This window comes from Saccostrea cucullata, unplaced genomic scaffold (genome assembly GCF_032062105.1).
Source record: "Saccostrea cucullata isolate Sc308-1 unplaced genomic scaffold, CSIRO_AGI_Scuc_v1 ctg290, whole genome shotgun sequence".
NCBI classification, from domain to species: Eukaryota; Metazoa; Mollusca; class Bivalvia; order Ostreida; family Ostreidae; genus Saccostrea; species Saccostrea cuccullata.
In genome coordinates, this window is record NW_026927363.1 from 41,685 (window position 1) to 66,277 (window position 24,593).

Genomic DNA, 24,593 nt, shown 5'->3' on the forward strand with positions numbered 1-24,593 from the left:
TTGGACAAATTCTGCTTCATGTGAATACAAAAATAGGTCTACTAATAACAGGGCGCAATTGGAACCAATGGGAATTCAAATTTTTCTCCTCCATGGCACCTGATCCCATCTCTGATGTTTTGGAGTCCTTGTTTGCTCTGCTCCTGATTTGTATTGTTTGAATGGGTTTTTTAAGCTTGAATACTGGATCTCCATATTACATTCATTTGTTAAAATAAGTATGTGAATGATCAATAAAAGCTGAAAACTTCTTAATTCCATTTTGTTTGTGGTATAAAAAAGTATTTCTATCGCGAAAATGGATGTACTAGTATATATTATAAAAAGAATTATAAATTTTGATGTTACTGACTTTTGAAAAAAAATATGATTTCAACTTTTCTGATTTTAAAAGTTCTTGGAGCTTATGAGAACTTACATTTGATTAATCTCACTTAATGAATATTTCGGAGTACACTACGTGTAAAGTTCCCTGTTAATAATTTTTGATGAGTAAAGATAGTTATTTGTAGAGCAACTGTTTCACCCAGCAATGTATCTTCGTAAAGACTATATAAATGATTATGATGAATACCTTTGCACATCTTCTTGTTTTTTAAAAAGAAACGTACATTAATTTCAATGCGTATGTCATATCATGTAATCAGTACTTATTCTTCTGAGAAGTCAAATGACCACACACGGCTTTTTTCCGGCAAAAAGACGAAATTCTCTGACCGACATTCATTTTGTGTCACTTGACATTCTACTGTCTTATTATGTCATGAGTTGTTTCTGTATAAAAAAAAAGAATTTCTGTACTCTCCCATCTGCGCATATTTATTTATTTATTTTTAAATCGGCTTGAAATGTTCTTGTCATCAAAGATCGCTTTTCCAGTTATGTAATGAACAATACAATTAACAAGATGACACTAAATTATAGTATAGAGCTTTAAATATCACAGTGTTCATTATTCAGATTACCTCGTTCGGTGCTATCAAGTTATACATCAGTGCTTCAGAATAACGTTTAAACATTGTACATGCCTCAATTTAATTTTTTTTTGGCACCATGACGATAAATCGGTCGTTCTTTGCAGATCTTTAAATAAATTACATTGTGCTGCTCAAGGTTATTGAGATATTTCCAAGAAACATTAGCATAACATTTTTTTTAATTCTAATGCATATATTGCCATATAAGAACAACATCAAATATTGGGGTAAGAGACAGAGATTGAGATACCGCGGGCATTATATATTCATACCTTTGGAAAGATCTGTGTGGAACTTATGGCGAATGGAACTGGAAACCATAATGCTTGCTCATTGCAGATGTTATAAGTAAGGAAAAATTATATAAAGGTAAATTACTGCAATATAACATGCTTTATATGAAAGTTATTTAAGAAATAAAGTCCGCGTTTTCGTGAATGTTGCAGAATAACCTCCGAGGTCGAGAAATGTTGTTTGAAAGATAAAAGCCGAGGCGCTAGCCGAGGCTTTTATATTTCAAACAACATTTCAAGACCGAGGAGGTTATTCTGCATCATTCACGACAACAAGGACTTTATTTCTATTCTACCAAGTATGGTACAAACGCTAAATTAGGGATAATCGTTTCCTCTATAGAGAAACGAATTAGGTCACCATGTCTCGATTACGCTGTTTCATTTAACACCAGAGGTAAAATTTGTTTGCTTACCTGTACATAGAATGTAGACGATTTGAGCTTTCGTTACATTAAAAATAGCCTTTTTAAATTACAAATATGTTCGTAATATGTATTGATCAGTTAAAAAGAATATACAATAACAAAATCATGTTCCTGTTTTACTGCTAAAATCACGTTGTTTAATGTGTAGGGGGGTCCGTCGAATAGCCCCGCTTAGCTATAAAAACCGACATTCATCAGCAACTTTATGCAGTGTTTATACTGCAAAAGACGACACATCGATGCAATCTAAACAAGTATTTCATTCTACAGCCAAACATGCATTTGAATTGTTAAGATTTGATACGTGTTTCTGATCTGATAATTTTTTGATGACGTTCGTGATTTATTGGAGAATAATGTCCGGCGGTTTCCTTTCATGTTTACGATAATCGTGGTAGAATAGTTGATAACGTTATGTTATTGAATTTTTTCATCCTATATACCGTATATTATTTCTAGGTTAAAAGTATGGTATCTAACGAAATTATGATTTCGGGAACCATAGGTACATCCATATATATCTTCGTCTTCTGGTGCAAGTGCTTCCGACAAAAGAATACACGTTTGGAAACCAATCCTGCACATCGTTCAATACATAAACTTAAAGAAGACAAACAAACCCAAACAGAAACCGGTAATACCTGTAAGAAATCCAATGAAATCCGGATAGACTTCATCGCTGAAGAGAAGGTATTCTCTGTTACTCTATTATGAATGTAATTAATGTATTTAAATACAAATACCCTGCATTTAAAGTTTATTTATCATTTTTAAAATAATTTTTATATTTATAAAAATCCAATGCTTTACTGATTATTTACAAACATTAACAGTATTGCAACAAAATATTTAGAATATACAAGCAGATCCTGTCACAGCTTTTGAACATTTTATGATTACCTTGTTTCAGAATCCCATCGCTGATGACAAAAATGACAAAAGCGAACATCCTTCTCAGAAAAGTAAACGTATCAATATGGTCACACAGTGTGAGCTCCATAAAATGGGAAAAATTATCAACAGTTCCAACTTGTTAACAAAGTATGATCCCCCTGAAGCAGAACAATGTATAAGCAGTTCCGACATGTTCACACACTGTGAACCACCAGAAGTAGAACAATGTATCAGCAAATCCGACATGTTCACACAGTGTGATCCATCTGAAGTAGAACAACGTATCAGAACTTTCGACATGTTCACACAGTGTGATCCCCCTGAAGAAGAAGAACGTATCAGAACTTTCGACATGTTCACACAGTGTGAACCACCTGAAGTAGAACAACGTATACGCAGTTCCGACATGTTCACAGAGTGTGATACTCCTGAAGTAGAACAACGTATCAGAACTTCCGACATGTCAACACTGTGTGTGACCGAAATGTTCACACAGTGTGAGCCCCATAAAGTAGAACGACGTATCTGCAATTCTGAAATGTTCAAACAGTGTGAGACCGACATGTTCACACAGTGTGATCCTTATGAAGTAGAACAACGTATCAGAACTTCCGACATGTTCACACAGTTTGATCCCCCTGAAGTAGAACAACTCATCAGCAATTCCGACAAGTTCACACAATGTGAACCACCTGAAGTAGAACAACTTATCAGAACTGCCGACTTGTTCACACGGTGCGATCCCCCTGAAGTAGAACTCATTAGCAATTCCGACATGTTTACACAGTGTGAACCACCTGAAGTAGAACAACGTATCAGAACTTCCGACATGTTCACACAGTGTGAGACCGACATGTTCACACAGTGTGATCCTCATGAAGTAGAACAACGTATCAGAACTTCTGACATGTTCACACAGTTTGATCCCCCTGAAGTAGAACAACTCATCAGCAATTCCGACAAGTTCACACAATGTGAACCACCTGAAGTAGAACTACCTATCAGAACTGCCGACATGTTCACACAGTTTGATCCCCCTGAAGTAGAACAACTCATCAGCAATTCCGACAAGTTCACACAATGTGAACCACCTGAAGTAGAACAACTTATCAGAACTGCCGACATGTTTACACAGTGTGAACCACCTGAAGTAGAACAACGTATCAGAACTTCCGACATGTTCACACAGTGTGAGACCGACATGTTCACACAGTATGATCCCACTGAAGTAGAGCAATTTATCAGCAGTTCCAACATGTTCACACAGTATGATCCCCCTGAAGTAGAACAATTACTCTCAATACAACCAATGATCACCGTACTTGTATTCTGTCGTGTTGGATTTATTTTGTTAGTTCTCTATGTAATATTGTCCTATATAATATCTTAACTATCTTTTTATTTGTTTTGTATAATTTAACATTCCTTTGATTATATTCAATATATAACTGAAATGTAATTTAAGAAATTCAATCTAGCGTCTTTTCTACTTCCCAAACCCCCTTTTGGACTTGAACTACACATAGATTTTTTTTGTATATTGAATTACAAACTGTCTTGATTGCAATTTTTTCGGTTCAACTAGGGTATACGGATAAGTAGTTCCATAAAACCGATTAACATCTTTCAAATTTAAAATTTGGTAAGAAATAGTTCCTTTTATAATAGATAGTGGAAATATTTTGCCTTATTTCTTCAAATAAATTCTTTTAAAAATAGTCCATAAGAAGTCCCCTTTACAAAAAATGTTTGACAATTCCACATTAAACTTACATTGACATCAAAATGGTCGACAGGTCGACAGTTGACACCTCTTACTAATCAACAGTGTCACCACAAAGGTCGACAGATCGACAGTTGACACCTCTTATTGGTTAACCTGCAATGTCATCACAAAGGTTGACAGGTCGACAGTTCACACATCTTAATTTTCAAACCCATCTGAGATATTAGGGTTAGTTTTCAAATCCACTTGAGAGATAAGGGTTAGTATTCAAACCAAGATGAAAGATTAGGTTTAGTACTCGAACCCCCTGAGAGATTAAGGTTAGTTTCGAACGCACTTGAGAGATTAAGGTTAGTTCTCGAATCCAATTAAGAGATTAAGGTTAGTTCCAGAACCACCTGAGAAATTAGGGTTAGTTCCACAACCACCTGAGAGATTAAGGTTAGTTCCAGAACCACCTGAGAAATTAGGGTTAGTTCCAGAACCCACCTGAGAGATTAGGGTTAGTTCTCGAACCCACCTGAGAGATTAGGGCTAGTAATCGAACATGATAGATTAGGACTATTCCTCTATCCCACCTGTCAACCCGTCGACCTGTCAACAGTCGACCTGTCAACCCGTCGACCTGTCTACCTGTCAACCAGTCGACCTGTCAACCTGTCAACCCGTCGACCTGGCAACCCACTACCTGTCTACCCGTCGACCAGTCTACCCGCCAATCTGTCTAAATGTCAACCTGTCAACATGTCAACCAGTCGACCTGTCAACCTGTCTACCCGTCGACCTGTCTACCCGTTAACCAGTCTACCTGTTGACTTGTCAACCCGTCGACCTGTCTACCTGTCAACCATTCGACCCGTCAACCCGTTGACCTGTCTACCTCTCAACTTGTCGACCTGTCAGCCCGTCTTCTGCTGGAAAAATTCTTCTAATTTCCTTTTTATTATCAAACAACGCGCATTAAGTCGAATTTGATGAGAATCCGATTATAAAACAAGGCGCATTAATTCAAATTTGGCGTATGAAAATATTTTTACCGGGACTACTTATCCATATATCCTAGTTGAGCCATTTTTTCCATTAAATCTTATGCGTGAAAATAAGAAAACACTTGCTGTGGCCTTCAACTCGACATTTAGATATATTGACGACGTATTGTAAATTAATAATGGTAATTTCCATTCCTACGTCGATACGATATATCCTGGTGAGCTTGAGATAAAAGATACCACAGAGTCCGACACTTCTGTTTCATATTTGGATATTTTACTTGAAAGACACTAATTGTTATCTAACAACCAAGCTATATGATAAACGTGATGACTTTCACTTTTCTATCGTCAACTTCCTTTACTTATGCAGCAATATACCTTCATCACCTGCATACGGAGTGTATATATTTCAGTTTATTCGATACGCAAGAGCATGTTCTACAAATGAACAATTTCTAAAACGAGGTAAAATATTGACGAGCAAGTTGACGAAACAAGAATATCAGCAGTCTCGTTTAAAGTCATCATTTCGTAAGTTTTATGGTCGATACAATGACATTGTCAGCAAATACAATTTATCATTGAGTCAAATGCTGACTGACGATTTTCAAACCAATTGTTAGTCCATTATTTATACACTGAATTGACGACGGATTTTTTCCGATATTTCCTGATCATGACAAGGAGCACACGGCGGGTGTGACCGGTCGGCAGGGGATGCTCACTCCTCCATGGCACCTGATCCCACCTCTGAGGTCCGTGTTTGCTCTGCTCCTATTTTGTATTGTTTAATGGACTTTGAGATTGAATACTGTTCGTTATCTCCATATCCTTATAAAGTCACTCACTTGAAATTTCGAATTTCTTCAAAAACAAGAGTTCAGACTTCCCTTCCCCTGCTTCCAAACTTTTAATTACAAGAAAAGTTTGCAGGGCCTGGATATCGAATACTAGTATCAGAAATATAATCCTCCATCATGTTCATGTTGTTCTTCATTCTATAACTTAAGTCCTGCTGAATACGTTATTACTGATGTAAGTATGGTTAATAATGAGGACCTTGGATCACTAATTTTACAAGGTCCTGAATACAGGGAACCCTGATCCTTCAACTGGCGTCGTAATTTCATAAATATTATGGATTCTGTAGAAGATTACGCCAGGCCATGGGCCACACATGAAAAAGACCTTGACTCTTTTTTAGAATTGACAAAATTTCAGATGTAAATTCGCACATTAAACGAATGAGGGGCAATATGCAAACCATCTATCCTACTATGTATTAAAAAATCCAGAAGTCAGAAAAGAATTTAATTAAGATAGATTACATGATCAGTACGTACTGGTCCCTGCTGACAAGCAGGTAACAACATTGTCATTAAGATAAGATCTCGAGGTGACCAGACGTGTTTTAGAATGCTCCTCCTTATCAGTAATTACCTGTACTTCTGAATGTGATTAATAATGGAGTCAATCAATTTGAACGAAAATACAGGTTTATTTAAATCTATTCTGGATACCTTTGGACTTTCATTTTCACAAGGAAATTCAAATTCTTTACCTGATGATGATCCATTACTTGATGTCCATGTGCCAGATTTCTTACAAGTAAGATTCAACAAACAGAGTGTAACACTGAACTATGAGGAAGATAAATTCGACGACATTGTGACCATTCTTAACAATGATCTACTGTTTGCCAAAACTGGATTTAAAAATGGAAACATCTACAAATCATGTAATGGTAATGTTACAGCTACGCTGTATAAATCTACCCAAACAATCCACATTCAAGGGAGTGAAAGACTCAGCTGGCTTAGAGATTTCCTTAATCAAATAAATCATCTACCAATAACTGAAGTCAGTAAAATCGAAGGAATAGAAATGCCAGAACCACAAAATATGTCTACGCCTAAACATTGCAAATCGCAAGAAACGGAAGCTCGGCCATGTCTTAACTGCAGTAGTTTTGATGTTATTCAAAAACTAACAAAGACTGTGTCTGATCTCACCGAAGAAGTTGCTAGACTTAAGCTGGAGCTGCAATCTCTACAAGTTAAAAATACAAATTCTGTGAACGCAACTACACAAACAAGGGAACCGGTCACAAAAGCTAAAGCGATTGACACAAGGGACCTAAAGGATTCCAAATTACAAGGTGTAACCAGACACACACAGTGTTCTAGAGTGGAGACAACAGATTCTTCAACATCCCCAGAAACTGATCAGAAAAGCCAAAAAAATTACAATAAACCCAGCAAGAACCAACAACTGGAGTCAGACGTTCCATCTTGAAAGTCAGTATTGATAATTGGTGATTCTATCCTCCAGCGAATAAGAACCCGTGGATTATTGAGGCGTGTTGCTGTCCGAACAAACAGAGGGGCTCGGCTGTCAGACATCAGGAGAATTCTCCAGGAAACCGACCTATCGTCCTTTCGGTCAATAATCCTACTTGCCGGGGGTAATGATGCTGCCAACGACAGGGTCGTCCCCAAATACCGAAAGTCCCCAAATACCGAAATATTCATATCGGAAATACCACCACGACGAGATGCTGATGTTACCCACATGAATGAAATAATAAGATTTGTCTGTGAGGAATACAGTGTCAACATGATTTCTCTACAAGATAAGTTCAAGTCATCAGGTATGTTTTGGAAGGATGGGATTCATTTATCCGACAAGGGAACATCTACACTACTGAAATCCTATAATGCGCACATTCCAGTCATCAAAGCCCGCCATCAGAATGATACACAAAATGCAACTGGAAATGTGAATATGTGTTATTATTGTGGTGAAAATGGTCATTCCTCACGGAATTGTAGGCATGGATGTAAAATTGTTTGCTGGAACTGCAACTCTTCGGGACATAAGGCAAAACACTGTTCCTATTAGGAATTCGGCAAAGAGGAAATTGCCGAAAAACCATTCCTCTTGATATCAAATCCGTTTAGTGTTTTAGATAATCTTTGTGGTAAATGTGGTGAAATATCATGCAAATGCTCATATCTCTGTAATTCACACAATACTAATATATTACTTAGATCAAGTCAAGTTAAAGATTTTAAGTCCTATACACGTTCTAATAATGAAAATGATGTAATTTGTTCTATAAAAAATGTATCTCCTACGAAAATTCATAAATGTACATCCCAAACTACCAGTTCATCAAAGAGAAATTCTAATTTACTAAATCCTGAAATCAATGAGAAACCACAGAAGAAAAATTCAAATTCATATTCATTTAATTTTGGCTCATCAAAAAAGGTCTTCGATTTGGGAATCTAAATATATGTCACATCTCGCCTAAAATTGACCAACTTAAGCTTCTTTTATCAGGCTATCATTCTATTGATGTATTTGGTGTCTGTGAAACTTTTTTAAATGAACAGACAGACAATTGTGAATTAGATATCGATGGATATACTTTTGAGAGAAGAGATAGATTAGGGAAATCAGGAGGAGGAATAATTGTATATATGTCAAATAATTTGCATTTCAAACGTCGAGATGATTTTGAAATAGGTGGCATAGAAACAATATGGCTTGAAATTAACATCCCAAATTCAAAACCAATTTTTTATTGTACCGCATATAGGCCCCCATCTGCCACCACCTGCTGGGTAGAAAGTCTAACAAGGGAGATAAATTGTGCATCCTGCTGTGACGATGCTGAAATTATTTTAACAGGTGATTTTAATATTGACCTGATGAAAGACCCCCCAAGATACTGGACCTCTGCTTTTGAAGAATATGACTTCACAGATATATATAATTAATGTACCCACGAGAATAACAAATGTCTCCTCAACCCTAATTGATCATGTATATACTAACCTACCTGAGAACATATGTGAATCTGTAGTACCGCCAATTGCAATCTCTGACCACTATCCTATTTGCTTTACAAGAAAATTACATGATCATGTAAAGAAGTATAAGCACACAGAGATAACATATAGAGACTTCGAAAAGTTTAATGAAATAAACTTTCTCTCAGATTTGGAAAAAGTTAATTTCCAATCCTTAGATTCACTCTCTAATCCTAATGATGCATTAAATAAATTTTATTCCCTTTTTAATGCTATACTAGACAAACATGCAAAAATAAAATCTAAAAGAGTGAAGTATGATGCAAGACCAAAATGGTTAACCCAAGAAATTCTTGAAGCACAGCACAAGCGCAATAATTTTCATAAAATTAAGGACTTTGAAAACTACAGATTATGGCGAAATAAGGTAACCTCACTAATTGAAAATGCAAAAATTAATTATTATAAATCAACTGTAGAGCAAAACAAAAATCCACGCCAGATGTGGGATGCATTAAACAAATTAGCATCTACCCCAAAAAATTATAGTCCGACGGCACTTGAACAAAATACACAGGCAACTTAGCCACATATGATTCTCATATGTGTATCATATGATTCTCATATGATTGGTTTCATATGAGAATCATAGAAAAGGGGCATCATATGTGAATCATATGAAGCAAATCATATGATTTACATATGATCCACATATGTGAATCATATGAAAATAACTACATATGATTTTCATATGAATGATTTAAGTGTGTTTCAAGCCATTTACATATGAGAATCATATGAAAAGGACATCATATGTAAATCATATGAAACACTTGTGTGTTCTTTTTTCAATATTTTTCACATTCTTGTACACATTTAAAAATCAGATATTTCTGCTTTAGATGAAAATTCATTACATTACAATGATCTATCTTCATTGGTTAAATATTTTAAAATATCTTAAAATGCTTACACAACTTTTTTGATAAAATTATTTTCATCAAGAGAAATAACTTATTTTTCACAGTGTACATTCTAAACAAGAAAATATACAAACAAGTCAGTAGCATTTGTCGATACATGTATTTAACATATTCTAACAATTATAAGATTTCAGCAAAATGATTTAGTAGTTAAACATGTATACTGTACATGTACAAATGAATAACATAATTAGTTCATGTATAAAAATACCATATGACATTAAGGTGTTCAAAGCAAAATTGAAATAATCAGCAATTACATTTGTCATGTATTCTCTATTGAAAATTTATGAAAAATCAAGTTATTGATTATTCCAGCATACAATAAGAATATGGGAAATTTTCACAGCTCAAATTCAGACAAGATTGTGTACATCCTCCCCATTTCATGATTATTCCATATATTTCCTTGTTCTTTTTCCTTCTGTATCTTTCAGTTTTTTCAGTTGTCCTCCCTTTGATCTTCCATGACCATTTTGAAAATCTGTTTGAACTGTACCGTACCAAAAATGAATATCCACCACTTCTCCTCTTCCTGAACAATTTCTTTGTGGCACAGAATGGTCTCTACAAAAATTTCAAAAGTAAAAATAAAATAATTCTTAAATTCTATGAGTTATAAAAGTTACTTAGGTATAATCAGCAAACAAATGTATGCCCAATTCACTGACACAGATATGATACAAGATAAAACTAACGTTATATATGTTATACTAGGTGTTTTGAGGAATCCTATGATGTAATTTGCAAAACAATTACACTTTTGAAAGATATGCTTCATAATAAAATCATAAAAAGCAATTTTTTGTTATTTTGACAATTAAATTTGGAATGTTCAAACAGTATATATTTATTCAGATTGTCAAAAAATTAAGAAGATTCTGATACAAATACATGTATATTATTTTTGGACAAAAAATACTACAGACAAGTAGACAGGCAGAAAAACAGACATTGTGATTCCAAGATATCCCAAACTTTTGGGAAGACTATAACAAAGTTTATTATACTTCTGTTAAAATGTTTCCTATATAAAGTTCTGAGGGTAAAATAACTATCCTTTATAGTCTACGCATAGCAAAACTATACCCTGGGGTATAGTTTTTGCTATCCACCCTCGGAAAATTTTCATGCAATTGTTGCCGCCAATTTTGATTTCCAGCGATAAATCTTTAAACTAATGATGTCATAATGACGTCAGTAGCATTGTGACGTCATCAGAATTTCCGATTATTCTTGCAGAATTATCTTACTCCAAAGAAATTCAAACCTCAGAAATTGAATTATACATCTGTCACGGGTCTCCCAATCTCAGGGAATAATAATGTCAACACAATATTCCTCAATGGATGTTCATATATTTATTAGATGACAATTTCTGCAGGTACGATGAAATAAAAGTATAAACGAACAAACGAATGAAGGTGACCTGCAATGAAAATGACACACTCGTACAAATTCACACACACTAATATATATTTAATTAGAACAGTTTAAAATAAGAATAAGACTTAATATTAATTCTTACCAGTCACATCAATTAAGGCACTAAGATTCCGTAAGGAATATCTTAGACAAACTGCTCACGTGGATTTCTCGCAGGAGAACATCCAAACTATCGTCAATGTATCGTCAATATTAAAAAGGAATAGTCCGTGCATAAGTATATATACCAGGACTCACACATGCGTACATAACTACCACACCCCATACATACTGGTTTTACAACTCACACCTAGGATAAAAATAAACCACAAGACAATCACGTGACAACCAAACACTCACGTGACACGGAACACCGGACAAACCAGAATACAATACAAACACGATGACAATGAATGACCAGATATGAATGAATGAATGAAGGAATTTACTACAGCTATCTACTATACTGACTTACTATACCAGCTGTACTAAATAATTATACTAAATAAAATAAAGACAAGTAATTGTCACCCTGTGACATTCTCCCCCTCTTTAATAAAATGTCTCCTGACATTTCTTAAAGAGAATACTCTACTACTAAACTTATCTACACTAACTTAAGTCTTATCAAAACTAAGTAACTATCAAATAATAAGACTTAATGACTAATCATAAAATTATGAACTACAATACACTCCACACATAATTAACTAAGTCACTGTAAGTGAATTCTTAAGTTAAATCATAGTAGTTCTATCCAAGATGAAATAAAAACATAACATAAAAACAACATATTAAATCCATATACACACATCCTGATTACCTGTGACGTTCTCCCCATTTATACATACCACACTTGTGTCTCTATGGGAGACACCCAGGAACCATACCTATCTGGTACTTTCTTGGTTCTGGCAGACCTGCGGGGCTCTGCTACTACATTAGCTGGAATAGATGGTTCCATGCGGGTTAACTTTATACTTTCGCTTGTTGAAGTCTCCCTAGTTGATGGCTCTGTGCGGTTCAGTGTTGTATTTTCTCTAGTCGATGCTTCTCTATTTGATAGTGACTTGGATGACCTTGACCTATCTGAAACACTAGATATATACTGTTTAGGTTTGACTCTTTTATGCCTTACCAAAACTTCCTCATCCTCAGATTCGGACTCTGTCTCTGATTCTGCAACTTCCTGGTCTGGTACTGCGTTCGGGACCCTGTAATCTGAATGTTGATCTAAATTCGAAGATTTTGTAATGCACATAAAAGGTAATAAAAGATTCCTATGTAATGTTCTAATTTTTCCTGATATCTCATTTTTGACTCTATAGACTGGGATGTTTGAAACAGGCTGTTCTATTACTATGTAGGGATCTCTCTCCCACTTATCAGCTAATTTTGATCTACCAGAAAATACTAATGTTCTTACCAAAACCCTATCTCCAACTTCTAATTTTTCAAAACGGACCTGCCTGTCATAACCTTGTTTATACCTTACATTGTTTCTACCAATGTTACCTCTGGCCATCTTGTATGCATAGTTTAATCTTTTCTTCAGCTTCTGTGCATAATTCTCCCTACTTCTGGTCTTTTGTGTTGTTTCTTCCAATCCAAGATATGCATCGATCGCTAATCTAGGGTTCCACCCAAACATCAGGTAATGCGGCGAGAATCCCGTTGTCTCATGTTTTGTTGAATTGTAGGCGTTGACTAAAGGTAAAACGTAAGTTTTCCAATCGTGCTTCTGTTCACTGTCTAACGTCCCTAACATCTTCAGCAATGTCTGGTTGAACCTTTCAACTTGCCCATTTCCCATAGGGTGGTATGGAGTTGTTCTGCTCTTCTTTACTCCAGCAATCTTACAGAGTTCCTTGATAACCGAACTTTCAAAGTTCCTACCCTGGTCCGAATGTATACGCTCAGGGAAACTGTAATGGCAGATGAAATGTTCGTAAAGTACCTTAGCCGTAGTAGATGCTAATCAGTCTAGACGAACTCCAAAAACGGCGTTAACGGAAGTGAGAATTTCAGTCCAGAAAAGACTCCAAAAAACGAGTCCCGCGCATGCTCAGTTATACCAAAACATAGTGAAAAGTCGTGAAAAGTGGGCTCTTATAAAAAGTGCTTTTGCAAAAAATTGGATTACCTTACAATGATGTAAGTTCTCAGAAATGATTAATAATAAATGGTTTTATAGAACGTATTTGTTAGAATTTTGATTTCATGTGCAAAAAGTTTTTAATTTCAAGTCAAAGTTGACCAACTTCGAGGTTCAGCCAGACCTCGTACAAGTAGGATACAAAACACAAATTAAACAATCTTAATCTTATGAAAACATCTCTGTGGTTGATAATTTGATTGCAGTGACTAAGTTAGTAGGGATGTGCGATTTTATCGGTATACCGGTATATCGCGATTTTTTGTTGCGTGATACGTATCGTGATACGGAGACCTAAATACCGGTTTTTAGGTACATATTATAAAGTCCAGAAATTATTCATCTATTTGTTCAATCTTTCAAATTACAATTGCAGAAAGTATAAAAAATGTTGTAAAAAGTGAAAAGAACGACATCTTACCGTCCAAACATAATTGATTTTATATACATAAAAAATTCAAGAACGTAAAATTTTGTTTTTCTAGCATATTTTTTAGAAAAATAATGACTTTTCTTATAAAATCATTGTAAAAACTGCTTTTAAAAATATCATGATATTATCGTGATATTGTGGGAAAAAATCGTGATATATCGCGATACGAAATTTTTGGCGATACCCATCCCTATAAGTTAGTCATTTTAGAACTACTTTTACTGATTTTAGAAGTTTTTTTGTAAGTAAGGGAAGCTGATGAATTTTCAGTTGTTCGAATTTCCTCTGTCTCTCATGTCTCTCGTGTACGAATGAATTTCAGCATGTTAAGAGCAGCAATGAGCAACTGCATTGTAAATACATCTTACCAATAATTAAAAAAGTAATGAATTGATGGTTTTAATCATAAATAAGAGTCGATCAGGTAACACTTACATGATAATCCATTCAGTTTCCACATTTCCTCTGTTCGGTTGCTTTTTTGAAAAAAGTTCACGTTTCAAGTTAGATCAATTACAAAGAAAAATAAACGTTTGGGAATTAAATATATGATAAAAGGGAAAATATATTAAATTGAACAATATAATATATATGATGTAACTGTTAATCATTGACTGAATGTTATACCCATGCATTTGTAATATTATTTCGTCATATAATCCCGTATGACATCTGAATTATCACCATCGCTATTTACCTAATGTTATCACATATGAACAGATATAATCCTGAAAACATTTTTAGAATTATAATCTATCAGTTTAAGAACTTTTAAAAAACCATTCTTTTAAAATTACGGTTAAAAAAGTCTTCTCAAAACGAACCTGTTAATATCTCTGCTCCGCCGCGAAAATTGTGCGGTTTTTCATAAAATAAATACGATCTAAGTGTCTAAGAAGTAAAATTTAAGCATCTTTATAGTAGGAATGGCATAAAATTTAAATCAAGGGGACAATAAATTAAGTTAGGAAATTAATTCTTACCGACTTTATTGAATCCGATGTCCTATATCCCATATCACTATTATGCAAGAATACAGAGCGATAAATAAGTCAATAACCACTAAATAATTTAATAAGTGCAATTATTTATTCAACAAAAATTAAAATCCAGTCACAGTTTACTAATTCGACCATTATTCGGTCGTATTTGTGGAGAAAGCGAACGACAATCCATCGTTTGTTTACATCGGAAGCCATTTTGCCGCAATGCATGACGGAGCCAAAGACTTCTTTTTTGGAGTTCATGCCGTTTTTGGAGTTCGTCTAGACTGCTAATTGGTTCCTGGTCGGAACAGCCACCGCATACCTCGTAAAGTGGTCAGTAATGACTAGTATGTTCTCATACCCACCTTTAGACTTCTCAAGAGTCAGAAAGTCCATACAAACCAGTTCCATAGGTCTTGATGTAAAAATGGAAACCAATCCTGTCCTTGGTACTTCTCTCGTCTCGGCCACATGAGGTATCCATGAATGGTTGTGACGTCACACTGCTTACTCGAAGCGCTCAGTGTAAAAGTAGTCCCTGTGTAGCTCGTAACTGCCGACACAGGTGTTCAGTGTTTCCAGCGCTGAATTTCTCAGGATTGAATGGATATCACATAGAGCTCTGTTTCATATATGCACACTGAAGATAAATTTTCACAAATTTTCATAACACAAAAGCACTTCACTTGTTCTCTGAAAACCGCTTACTTGTAGTTCGTATAAAATCTTGTAGAAATGGCCTGGTCACCTTTAACAGTTCTAAGACATTCTTCTTAGGATTCAGCCTGGTTCCTAAGTTAAACCAGCGTTGGGCGCCATTGTCACGGGTCTCCCAATCTCAGGGAATAATAATGTCAACACAATATTCCTCAATGGATGTTCATATATTTATTAGATGACAATTTCTGCAGGTACGATGAAATAAAGTATAAACGAACAAACGAATGAAGGTGACCTGCAATGAAAATGACACACTCGTACAAATTCACACACACTAATATATATTTAATTAGAACAGTTTAAAATAAGAATAAGACTTAATATTAATTCTTACCAGTCACATCAATTAAGGCACTAAGATTCCGTAAGGAATATCTTAGACAAACTGCTCACGTGGATTTCTCGCAGGAGAACATCCAAACTATCGTCAATGTATCGTCAATATTAATCAAAGTACTGAAAGTACTGGGAAGCGCTAAGCATATTGATTTGGAATTCGTCAGAATTATTTTAATTTAAAATGTCCTGTTGTATTGAATTCTAAGCGATATTTTGACAGTGCGATAGCGCTAGGTCGAGCACAGTTGTCAAAAAGTATGTGAGTCCTGAATATGTGAACCCCGTTGGGATAGGAAATTCAGCATTGCCTCATGCTTTTTTTTTCAAACATCATACATTATCTTCGTATGTCAAAAGATCAATCTATTTTACTTACAGTACTGTACAAGAAATTGCAAGAAAATATTTTTGCGTGTAAAATTATTTTCTTTCGAGATGGTAATCGAGTTTCCCTATCAAATTTAAACTCTAAATGTACATATAGCTATACTGTCAGAAGACAATACTTTTGCTGGAAAATGTATACATTGTATTTGAAAAAAAAATGTTAACACTTGAAAATGTCGCTAAAATTCCTCTCATTTACTTGCAACACTGAAAGATAAAATCTTCTGGTGATCATATTTAATAACAAATTCATTCTGCGTTTACAAGTTTACCAAATTGAAGATTGGCATCATGTTTGTAACAACGTCATATGTAAATGAAATTAACATCCGTAGAATTAACGCACTTTATGTCAGAGATAATATAGAAATTTTAGTATAAGGATATTATATTTATCTTTTGATGCTATCATGCAATCTCTGATATTCAAATATTTTATTTACAGTGTACATGTATTTGCAGTAAAATTTGTGTTGATATACAATATGTGTCACTCATTAGTAAATGATACGTTTTTGCAATAAAAATTTTACACTTTTCTTCTTTGGATTAAAAATACGTCAAACCCGTCATACGTTAACCAACCAAAAGTATTTTTGACTATTGTTGAAATAATTAAAAATGCTTCAGTATTTTTTGCGGATGCCTGGTGCATTTCACCATTCTTTACTTGTGTATGTATGATCTTCACTACCATGCAAAACATGTTGAGAGGAAAAACATATCTACGACATTTTTGTGCTAGTTAAAACAAAAAAGGAATACTGAAAATAATTGCTCATAATATTTCTGCTATTTCTATGATTAATAATTCAAGAGTCCAAGAAAGAAAATACAGTATTAATCTCAAGTATTAATAAATCTTCATGAAGGTATACAACATTATTTTATTCTGTTTTTATTTAGTCTTCATTGAGAATCGGCAACACAGCTGAGACACATCTTTACATAAACTATTTAATCCTAGTTCCCTACTTCAAGTATTACACCGTTTGCTTAACATTTCATCAGCCCTATTTCTGTCCATAGCGAAGAACGTTAATTAACGTTTTAGCATGTTTCGCCATATCCTGCACACTACACGCACAATTTTAGAGCACAATACATGTATTCCGAGAAATAAGTTTTACTATTTGAGTGGATTCGTTGAAAACACATCCACTACATGCTCTACATGTCTGTACAGCCACAAACTGTCCTTCCTTTCGAATTATGTACAACACAAGTATAGACATTAAAAAAGACCGTCCTTGAATGCATTCCAGTCTGTTACTAATTGACACTTAGATGCGAAAATAAACTTCACTGATAAATCTCAGCATGGTGCAAGATGTTAATAGAAAGGCTTGTTTTAGTTACATTGCCTGAAATAATTGTTTAGAAGAAAACAAAATAATTATAGTTTATATGGATATATAGCACGTACCATATTATGTAAGTAGTACATTGTAAATCAATTTTATGTGATTTCTTTTATTGAACAACTCACTTCCAGTTTGAGATTTAAAACTTTATCAAAATCCTATCTGAGTTTTAAATCATGTACCGGGTACGTATGAATATTCAATGTACATAATAAATAATATACAGGTTCTAAAATTAAGTAATTGCGCCAAAGAGGCAGCAATTGTAAGCTACGAGGTACCAAATTAATGTGTGCCGACATGATTTAAATGAACTACAATGTATACAGAAGAGCATGATAAGAACTGCTCTTATCTTCTAACTGTGGAACATCCTTAAACCTTACTAATTACCTTCTATTATTAGAAATGCACGTAACGCAGCATTACACTAGAATAGCAGAAAGAGAGTCAGGGATTTCCAGTTGCATATTTTTAGAATAACAAGTGGAGTTATCTAACTTGCTTATAGTGGCGCTGGATCCAGAACGGAAGTAGATTTACGCTGACAGAAAGCGCTGTGCGCTGCGCTTAGCGCTTAAAAAGGAATAGTCCGTGCATAAGTATATATACCAGGACTCACACATGCGTACATAACTACCACACCCCATACATACTGGTTTTACAACTCACACCTAGGATAAAAATAAACCACAAGACAATCACGTGACAACCAAACACTCACGTGACACGGAACACCGGACAAACCAGAATACAATACAAACACGATGACAATGAATGACCAGGTATGAATGAATGAATGAAGGAATTTACTACAGCTATCTACTATACTGACTTACTATACCAGCTGTACTAAATAATTATACTAAATAAAATAAAGACAAGTAATTGTCACCCTGTGACACATCAGTATAATAAAATGCTTATCCACTGGTTGTGAGTTGGATAGCTCTTTTATCAAACCCTTGACAGGAACTATTCCCCTCGGGCAAGCCCTCGGGGAATAGTTCTCTGTTGCGGGTTTGATAAACAAGAGGCCCAGGGGCCACAGCGCTCACCTGAGCACATCGGGCTTGAATTCACTCCTCCCCCCCCCCCCCCCCCCTCCAGGCGTTCATCATTTGAACAAACTAGAATCTACACTACCTGAGGATGATAAACTTTGGTCGGCCATTTTGGCCCCACCCTTGCCCCGGGGGTCATGATTTGAACAAACTTGAATCTACACTACCTGAGGATGCTTCCACATGCGTTTCATCTTTCCTGGCTCAGCGGTTCTGGAGAAGAAGATTTTTTAAAAATGCCATTAATTTTTAACAAATTCATGATTATCTCCCCTTGGAAAAGGGTGTGGCCCTTCATTTGAACAAACTTGAATCCCCTTTACCCAAGGATACTTTGTGCCAAGTTTGGTTGAAATTGGCCCAGTGGTTCTTGAGAAGAAGATGAAAATGTGAAAAGTTTACGCCGACAACGACAGACGACGGACAAATTTTGATCAGAAAAGCTCACTTGAGCCTTCGGCTCAGGTGAGCTAAAAAGCTATCCCACTCACAACCAGTGGATAAATGTATATTATTTAACAGTGTGTAGTTACCTTAACTTTGAAGCAAGCCTTGGATCTTGGGATTTGTTCTTTATCTTATGAGAGGCTGACTGTATATTGAACCTGTAAGACAAATACTCACAGTCAAACACAGTAGATATTTTCCAAGAATACATTCAATTAAAACTTAAACTATTAAAAAGAGAGAGTACAAGTTTGTAGGTTTTCTATAGTTTTATATATATCTAACATTTAACCCGAAACTATAGGCACGCGCACCATTCACTAGTGTTGGGGGGGAAAAAATAATTGTCAGTCAATGAATACATAGATGTAAATATTCAATGGATTAGCTAGCTGATGTTCTTTCAACACACATACACATGTATTTATACTTTTAAAGTTGGATGTCACTGTTATAAATTTTTAGTTGAAATTCAAAAATCCAATTTATCCCCCCTCTCCCCAAAAAGTTATTGTATACTATATAGTTTCATAGCCTTTACAGCCAGCAAATTCTATTCATACTTTGCATATTTTAAGTGCACTGGGTTAAAATTATAATGTAGAATAAAATTTCTAGAGTATTGAGTTGAGTTGAATTTATTTTTGATAAAGCCATGCAAACAATGTAGAATTATGAAAGAACAAAAAAAAATAATAAAGAAATATTTTGTCATAAAGAGACATTACAGATACTTTGATCTGTTATTGCAAGTATTTATTTTTACCTTCAATATTGTGATGATGCAATCGTCTGTCAAATCAGCTTCAGGATCAATCGCCAGTCTTATCAGCTTCGGGCTCTTTGAACTGAAAAAAAAACAGCACTGTGACACTGAATTCAAGTTGCCGAATGCATCTATAGGCCATAAAAACAAACATTTGTCATTAAGTTGAAGAAGGAATCCGGACTTGATAACGATCTCAACATACATAACACCAACTGACAATCAAAGTACTGAAAGTACTGGGAAGCGCTAAGCATATTGAAATCTGAAATTCATAAGATTTTATTTAATTTAAATGGCCTGTTGTATTGGAATTTAAGCAATATCTTGAGAGTGCAGCTGCACTAAGGCGAGAACAGTTGTTTGATACATAATCAAACATGTGAGTCTTCCCGTTGGGGTATGAAATTTAACATTGTCTTATGCTTTTTTATTTCAAGTATTTGACATTTTCTTCTGTCAAAAGATCAATCAATTTTACATACATGAAATTGCAAGAAAAGTTTTCACCATTTCTTAAAAAAATATACAAAATAGATGACATATTTAGTCCAAACAGCACTGAATTTCTCAAAACTATTAAAAAAACATATTTTGTTTCTCCGTCGCATAATAGGAGTCTATAAGAGGTAAATTTGCGTATAAATCGAAATTTATTGGAAGGGGGATGGATATACATAACATTTTATTTTGATCCTACCTCTAATGTTTTAGAGGTCCGTGTTTGCTGTGCTTCTATTTTGTATTGTTTTATGAACTTTGTTACTGAATACTGCTCGTTATCTCCATATCCTTCATGCTACAGCTGTGAATTATACATTTTAACACTTTCATATTCATCGCCCTTTGCAGCATACTTATAATCGGCATCATGTTTGTAACAACGTAATGTGACAAAAAAAAACTCTATGTCAATAAAATGAGCATGCGTATCTAGTTAATGTCCTTTTTTTAGCATAAAGATATTATATTTGTCTTTTTCGTTTGATGATAAAACATTCGGTTCTATCCTTTTATCTCTGATTTTTATATACATGATTTATAATGTATTTGCAACAAAAATTGTCTTTTCTGTTGATCTCACATTATATGCGTATCTGATTTATAAATGTATTTTTTAAAATTAAAAATTTCGTGATTTTCTTGTTTGGATTAAAAATCATTATTAAACCCCTTAAAGTACACTGTATTCTTGGACTATTATTGAATTACTTTACAATGCTTGAGTTTTTTTTTAAGGACGTTTGATGCTTTACACAATTACATGTATATACTTTTAACTACGACACAAAAACGTCTTTAGAGGGAGAAAAACATCCATAACGCTGTTTTGTAAATTGAAAAGGAATACTGAAAATAATTGCCGGTCATTTTCTACTATATCCATGACAATAGCCCGGGAAAAAAATACGGTATATTAATCCCAAGTATTAATAAATCCTCATGAAAGTATACAACATTGTTTTATTCTGTTTTTATGCATTCCTCATTAAGTTGCTTAGCAGTCAAATCGGCAACACACCCACATTTTTACATAGACTATTAAATCCTAGTTTCCTATTAATTACAAGTATCACCGGGTACACTATTTGCTTACAATTTCATCGGCGCTATTCCTGTCCATTGCTAAGAAAGTTTAATTAAAGGTTTCTTTTTCCTCATTTTTCTCCGTATCTTGCGCACTGCGAACACAATTTTAATTGAAGCACATTATTCTGAGAAATTAGTTTTCATATTTGAGGGGATTCTTTGAAAACACAGCCACCACGTGTCCTACATGTACCTACAGCCGAAAACTGCCTTTCACTGCGAATTATTTACATCATAGTGTTTACCCATATTACAAGTATAGAGTACAAAACAAAGTGTAGACAGCCCTTGAATGCATTCCAGTCTGTTAGTAAGTTTGATACTGAGATGCGAGAATCACATTCATTCATTATTTGATAGCTCTCTGCATGGTGTAAGGGTGATCGTAGGAAGACTTGCTTTTATAGTTACATTGCTTGAAATTAGCTTTTACGCGTAGAAGAAGAAATAATAGTTTATATGGATATATGTTACATAGAATGTACAGATGTAAGCACAATTTAAATCAATTTTATGCGAAATTTTCTACTAAATAACTCAATTCCAGTTCGAGTTTTAAATACTTATCAAAATATCATCTCAGTTTAAAAAATATGTACTTATTTGATCACTACATTAAATGTACATGACATATATTACATCGTTTTTGCGCCATAGATCAGCAATTGTTAGCTACATGGTACACATGTGATGAGATCCGACACGATTTAAAATGAACTACAATGTAGAGATAAGCATGACAAGAACTGCCCTTATCTACTAACGGTCGGGTTTCATACATATACATGCATATGTTTACCTACTAATTAACTACTATTATTAGAACTGCACGTAACTCAGAACTAGATAGCCGGAAGAGAGTCGGGGATTTCCAGTTGCATATTTTTAGAAAAACCAGAGGAGTTATCTAACTTGCTTAGTGGCGCTGGATCGCGAACGGAAGTAGATTTACGCTGACAGAAAGCGCTTTGCGCTGCGCTTAGCGCTTAAAAAAGGTTTCTACTTTCACTTTCATATCAGTACGTAGTAGTAATGCCTTTAGCCTAACATGTAATGTTTACATTCATTCAGAAACAAATTTTATTCAAACTTACTTACAGATCACGAACGTTAGGTTTACGAAATGCATTGATTTAACAATTACATGCATGATGCAAGTGATAAGTTCATACGCACCTATAACCATAATGAAATTATATTTAAACAATATGAATCAAAAGTTTTTAAAATAATATTGTTAGGAGATCACTTGCCTTTTCCAAACACCCAACACGTCTGCTGCAGCAGTGACGTCAAAAATGACGTATATTTTCATCCGATAAAAGACAAAACCGGCCCGGAGAAAAATACGGAATTATTTTAATTTTACTTAGCCAAACCCAAAAGATTTAAAATGAAAAGCAAATTAATTTATTCTTTATCTATTTTGTCTGGGAAATACATTATAATAGAAAAAAAAATGTGAAAGGTTTTTTTTTTAGAAGGAAAGGGGGGTAGGGGTGGGGGGTAGGGTAAACAGAGTAGAACTTTACATATAATTAATTACTAACAAATTTCTTTTGAATTAATGTAGATTTAAATTTATCTTTTGATATATATTATTGAAATTGCAATTTTACTTCAGTATAACAAGGACAGATAAGTGAACACTGTTTCATATGATTCTCATATGATCACCGTTTCATATGATTCTCATATGATCACCGTTTCATATGATTCTCATATGATCACAGTCAAAACATTTGTATGAATTTTACCTGAGTATAACAAGGACAAATTAGTGAACATTGTTTCATATGATTCTCATATGATCAGTTTCATATGATTCTCATATGATTATTGTCAGAATATTCATATGATTCTCATATGCAGGATATGCAGGATCTTTCATATGAGAATCATATGTATATTACTTCATATGATTTACATATGTGTAATCATATGATTCTCATATGATTTGCCACATATGATTCTCATATGATTGTATATACATATGATTCTCATATGATCCACATATGATTCTCATATGAAAGGCAATGCATATGTGGCTAAATTGCCTATGTAATAATGTAACAGAGGATACACAAGAAATTGCAGAGATATTTAATTCTCATTTCTCAAATGTCTCTGCTAAACTCCTTGAAGGAGTAAATAAAGAAGAGTGTGATTTCGATGGCCTTTCAAATTTTGTACAGTCTAAATTGGGAACAGAAATGTTTTGTATCCCGCTTATTAGTCCTGATGAAGTGCTTTCCTTACTAAACAAGCTAGACGTTAATAAATCATCAGGTGTAGATACCATCGGTCCACGTTTATTAAAACTTACTGCACAAATAATACATAAACCTGTAACCCAAATAATAAATGCTAGTATATTACATCAGGTATTTTCCCGAAAAGATTTAAACTTGCCAAAGTTACACCTATTTATAAAAAGGGAAACAAGCTAGATCCAAATAACTACAGACCCATTTCTATTTTACCGACATTATCAAAAATTATAGAAAAACATGTGGCAAAATATGTACGATTGCTATTATCAGACTTTGATCTTTTAATAGAATCTCAATCAGGTTTCAGAGAATTGCACTCATGTCAAACAGCCCTTACAAAAATTACAGATAAATGGTTATATGAAATGGACCAAGGCAAACTTGTTGGTACTGTCTTTCTCGACTTCAGTAAGGCATTTGACCTAGTAAATCATGAAATTCTTCTTAAAAAGCTACAGTGCTATAATTTTAATGAAATAACTTTACATTGGTTTCGATCATATTTAAGTGACAGATTTTAATAGAATCTTTTA

The 24,593-nt window shown here is 34.3% G+C and overlaps 1 protein-coding gene and 1 long non-coding RNA gene across 3 annotated transcripts; one reads left to right on the forward strand and one right to left on the reverse strand.

Moving 5' to 3' along the window:
* The first annotated feature begins 2,154 nt into the window (after positions 1-2,154).
* On the forward strand, positions 2,155-3,982 carry LOC134274233 (uncharacterized). The gene is made up of 2 exons (XM_062756499.1): positions 2,155-2,388; positions 2,609-3,982. Exons 1-2 carry the CDS (start codon positions 2,167-2,169, stop codon positions 3,980-3,982), a joined length of 1,596 nt encoding a protein of 531 aa, XP_062612483.1. The 5' UTR covers positions 2,155-2,166.
* A 6,305-nt stretch (positions 3,983-10,287) lies between these two features.
* Positions 10,288-23,240, reverse strand: LOC134274216 (uncharacterized). Of its 2 annotated transcripts, XR_009993569.1 has the most exons (4): positions 22,886-23,240; positions 20,198-20,279; positions 19,518-19,589; positions 10,292-10,678 (listed from the first exon to the last, which is right to left on the reverse strand). It is a non-coding gene; the product is annotated as an uncharacterized LOC134274216 (long non-coding RNA). The 2 variants fall into 2 exon arrangements; XR_009993568.1 differs by lacking the exon at positions 22,886-23,240 and having other exon boundaries at positions 10,288-10,678; positions 20,198-20,407.
* Positions 23,241-24,593: the final 1,353 nt, after the last annotated feature.